Source organism: Belonocnema kinseyi, chromosome 5 (genome assembly GCF_010883055.1).
Source record: "Belonocnema kinseyi isolate 2016_QV_RU_SX_M_011 chromosome 5, B_treatae_v1, whole genome shotgun sequence".
Taxonomy (NCBI): domain Eukaryota; kingdom Metazoa; phylum Arthropoda; class Insecta; order Hymenoptera; family Cynipidae; genus Belonocnema; species Belonocnema kinseyi.
In genome coordinates, this window is record NC_046661.1 from 52304818 (window position 1) to 52310001 (window position 5184).

At 34.0% G+C, this 5184-nt stretch overlaps 1 protein-coding gene across 1 annotated transcript in view; it reads right to left on the bottom strand.

Moving 5' to 3' along the window:
- Positions 1–4027: 4027 nt before the first annotated feature.
- Positions 4028–5184, bottom strand: part of LOC117173649 (ETS homologous factor-like) — a 5935-nt gene continuing 4778 nt past the window's right edge. Inside the window, exons 4-5 of the mRNA XM_033362289.1 lie at positions 4453–4614; positions 4028–4230 (exon numbers count right to left, since the gene is read on the bottom strand). Coding sequence (XP_033218180.1) covers positions 4031–4230; positions 4453–4614 — 362 coding nt within the window. The 3' untranslated portion in view covers positions 4028–4030. The remainder of the gene's footprint in view (positions 4231–4452; positions 4615–5184) is intronic.

Genomic DNA, 5184 nt, shown 5'->3' on the forward strand with positions numbered 1-5184 from the left:
TGGTCCACTGTGAGCAAACGCGGCACCCATCGCGCGCAGAGCTTCTTCATGCCCAAAACTGAATACACGATATTGCCCACACGTTCCAATGATATGCCTACACCATTAGCTACCTCTATCAATTTCCTTTGGGATCATTCAACATCATATCATGGATTTTTTCGACATTTTCTGATGTAGTGACCTCTTTTGGGCGCCCAGATCGTTCAGCATCAACTGTGCTCGTACGGCCACATCGAAATTCAGTAAACCACTTATGAATCGTTCCAATCGATGGTGCAGAGTCCGGGTAATACTTATCCAGCTTGGCCTTGGTCTCGGATATCCTTTTCTTGCGAAGATAGTAGTGCTTGATCAAAACTCGAAACTCAGATTTTTCCATATTAAAAAAAACTCGGAGGTTAGTCGCTTCTCAGTGCTGTAACTTGTAAATGCGTAAACATAAATGGCTGAAGTTTTTACAGGCGTCATTTGAAGGATCAAGCTCGACGAAAATGGTTCACATTAGTGAATACTAATGCCATCTCTTAGAATTTTCAGGTACTTATCAGACTGCCTAGTAGGTTCCCCTACCGAAAGAAATCTCTGAGTTTTCTTTAGCGAAATAGCCTGGCCCATTTAAGTCTATAAACAAAGTCGATTTGAAACAAAATAGTCTCGAAGATAGTTTGAGAGATTTGGGTCCTTTTCAAGATCCTTTTAGTGGTCCTCTTAAGAGTGGTGCGACGGTAATATAATGTTCCTTTTGTATTCGTCACGTACCGGGCGGGCAGAGTTATTTACAGTAGTTGGTAGTGGCTAATCCGCTCTCCCTTTTTAAATTTCTCTTCAAATTTTTCACACTTTTTTTCAGTTGGTGAATTTTCTTATTATACTTATTTATAAATTTTCTAGTTGAATTAAAAAATGTTGTCTTTTTTGGCGTAGCTCCTTCCATTTACGAGAAACGTTCTATTAATTTCAATTCTAAGCATTAAAAAAAAAGTTAGATATCTGAAGTCATCGAAACCCGTAGATTCCGAATTATTATGTTTTAGGCTGTTAACTATGAGATTTAAAAAAATCTATTTCTAAATTTTAATCCAAAAGCTTAACAAAGGACCCTTGAGTTTCGGCTACTCTATTGAGATAGCCTCTCTGCTTGTTATTTATGATCGTATTCTTATTTCAATGTCGGAAAGGATATTTTAAAGCCTTCAGACCATTTAAACGAGCTTCCTGGACCTTTAAAAATATCTACCTGAGTGCCTGCGGAGAATTTCTCTGAGCTTCTTTGACCTAAAGAATTTTTAGTATATACTCAAAGATTCTTTTCGGTAGGGTCCCCCGGCTTTTTTTCTAGAATAATAAATATTTTGTCTTAAAAATTTGGGAAATGATAGCGAACATACTAACGGACGTCCCCACACATTTTTTTTGTAGGTTAATTCAAAAAAGTTCTAATTTAGCAAAATGTGATTAATTTACATAGCGCTTAGGAAAAATATTCGGGAAACGCGAGAAGAAACCGAGCAGTGTTCCCAGCCGTCCCAGCAGTCTGGTCCCATGTCTGGATATGCGCGCCGAGACGTGCGCAAGAGATCATAACTTGTAAAATATATCAGCTGTGGTAAAATCACGAAAACACACATATCAAGTTTTAACTTTAATCAAGAATGCTTTCGGTAGTTTCATTCAATCTTTTGGATTTTTTAAACATTAATTAATGTAAAAAGGAAGCGGATAGGAAGACAAAATAAGTGAAAAAATGAATTAAAAATTTAAAAATATACCTTTAGAACGTTAAAACACAGTTCTGTTGAAATTACTTCAAGAATATTAAAATTCCCAGTTTTTTTTAAAAAGGAAGCTAGATATGAAAAAATTTACGAAAGTAAAATTGTTCCTTGGAAAAATGGCTACAAAAATCTCCATAATTTTCAATATTGCTTCGATTTCTTGAAAAACTTTATTTCTTAAGTGTCAAAATTGGTGAAATGGGCCACTTTTTTATGGGTTGTGATTTTTCTTAGAGAATGCGTGATAAGTTAGCGTTTTACATAAATAAAATGGCCGTAAAACATTTTTGCAAAATTTTCATTTTTTGAGTCGTTATTGTTATTTAATTTTTTCAGCATTGTTCTAGTAATTAATTTTTTTCTCCCGATCGGTACAAACAATCGCCATAATTATTGGCATGTTTCGTTAAATCTGTTCATTCTATAAAATAAAAATCATTTTACCATTGTTGTATAAATATTGATTAAATTAGCAACAATTTTTATAAACAAATAGAATTCGTTCTAACTTCTCAATCGATTTCAATGCTTTAGTTGACTAATTACGATAGCTCGTTTAATTACGAAGATTTTGGTAACAACAAATTAGGGAACTCGCATATCATCAAAAGTTGTGCGTGTTTTCGTGTTGACGTTCCGCGCTACATGCCGCGCGACGTACGATATTCACGACGTTGAAGTTAGCCACAGGTACGCATTTCAAAGCTGTGTAATTAATTTTAAAAAACTAAGAGTCATATCAAAAAAGTAAAAACACTTCTGGATTCGCCTCGGAAATATCTCGGTGAACATTTTTTTTTGTTTAAACAATTTGTTAAACAATTACGCCATTTGTTATCTTTCTCCATTTGTTATAAACAAAGTATGCATCGGATCGAAAAACCAAGTGCACCATTGCATTCCTCACGAACATATCTAGATACGCATTTTTTTTGTAAACCCATGTTTTTAACCGATTAGACCATTTGCTGTTTAGCGCACTATTGCTCCGTGTCCGTAGACATGTATTTGAAAGTAAAAAACTAAGAGTCATGTCAAAAAAGTAAAAACACCTCTGGATTCGTCTCTGAAATATCTCGGTGTGCATTTTTTTTTGCTTAAACAATTTGTTAAATAATTACGCCATTTGTTATCAGTCTACAATTGTTATAAACCGGAATGCAATGGTGCACTTGATTTTCTGATTCGATGCATGCTTTGTTTATAACAATTGCAGAAATATAACAAATGGCGTATTTGTTTAAAAAATTGTTTGAACGAAAAACAAAAAATGCACAACGAGACTTTTCTGAGACAAATCCAGAGGTGTTTTTACTTTTTTGACATGACTCTTAGTTTTTTACTTTGAAATCCATATCTACAGACACGGAGCAACCGTACGCTGAACAACAAATGCTCTAATTGTTTAAAAAATGGGATTACAACAAAAACAAAAAATGCACATCGAGATATTTCCGAGACGAATCCAGAGGTGTTTTTACTTTTTTGCTATGACTCTTAGTTTTTTTTAATTGATTACACAACTTTGAAATCCATATCTGTGACTAACTTCAACGTTGTGAATATCGTACGTCACGCGGCATGGAGCGCGGAACGTCGACACGAAAACAAGCACATTTCAAAGGAACCGTGTAAAAGTGTTTATACACTTTTTCATTATTTGTTCTTTTCAATTAAAAATAAACTATCTGCATTTTTCTTCCTATTATTATGAATATAATATCTGCCTTTTTTATCTATTATTATGAATATAATATTATACTCGTCTACTTTCAAAATTGAAGTGAAATATTATAAAAATAACAATTCCTTTTGCAATTATTCTGTATTCTATTATTCTCTCGGTCACTCTCACTTATTTATATTGTAGTCGAAAAGAGACGAATGACAGTCGCCCCTGGCGAGTGACGGTTTTTCGGTCATGGTGGGATTTCCCAAAGTCTAAAGTATTCCGTGACAGTGGTCACGGAGTAGTTAGTACCTTCAGCAGGCTGTGTAGTAGTCCGTAAGTCTCGTTAAGTAGTTTGGCAGTAGTCGGCTACCTGACTCCCGAACTACTCAGTGCACAGCCCCTCGCAATATACAGAAAGTGAGAAACAGCACCTGGCAACTGCCGTCGGTTTAGACTTATACATATTTGGTATCACTTTAATTTGACTCACTGGTATCTATGTAACAATCATATACTTTTTCCATAATATTGCGACTAGTGTTCAAAAAGTAGAGTTGAGGCTATTTCATAAACTAATTAATCACCTCATAGCTCTGCTGAGTTTTTCGTAAGTCATTTTCGTGTTTCCTTTCCGTGAGCCCCAGAGTTTGGCAACTTCATCACTTCTGACGAATCGAAATTTAGCCTGAGAGTAGTCTTCCCAACAGATAAGACTTGGGCATGTTTTCCGATTCCGTAGTAGATCTCTGATGAATTCCCATAACTTTCCTTGGCTTCCGGCTGCAAACAAAAATAAATCTAAATTAACTAATTGGAGCGAAAAACGGAAATAATATAACAGAGATGTAACTGTTAAATATAAATCCAGTAACGCTGACATAATAGTTACTTAAGGCCCAAGTAATTTTGATAACATTCATATAAAATTAATATAACATTTATGTAAGAGCTAAGTAGCAAATTATATTTTCCATAAAATTATTTAATTTATTATTCACTCACCTGGTTTTTTGGCTTTGAGTAACCTTGGCCTTCCGGGCGGTCGTTTAGTAGAAATTTCCACACTATTTTCCGATTCTGCATCTGGGGAAAATGAAATTCTGTGAAAATCATACAAATAATTTGTCGATGTCGTAGAAACGCATCTATTTCGCCAACAACGAGCTCAATTAATTGTTTGTATGCAAAAACATTATTTTATGATAAATAAAGTTGTAAGTTTTTAAGATTGTTTATTAAAAATCCTTTTTTGCAAACATGTGCAAATCATACTTTTCAAAGTTTGTACTATTTTTTCGATTTTTTTAGTAGACTCAATTTTTCAAAATGTGACAGTACAGTAGTACTATACGTTTAATGTTTTGTCGTTGTGATAAGGGATGCATGATAGTCCTATAACTACAAACCTTTTCCAATGATTGATAAACCAATTAAAAAAAGGGGGGTTTTAAGACTTTTCTCTTACCGGAATAAAATTTAAGTTTACTAGTAATGTAACTGAAAAGGTTAAGTTTTTTTTAAAGAGCACGGGGCGTTTTTTTTATCATTTACTTGAAGAATCTGCATCAATGGATAAAGTTTTTTAACCACTTAAATTAATTGGCAAATTTTTTGAAGTTTTTGAATCTGAAATGAGAAATGAAAACGACAAAACACGTTTATCTTTTTCGAGATTAGTAGATAAGAGATAAGAGTATGCGCTACGTCAGTTGAAATGTCGCATATTAAAAAAAA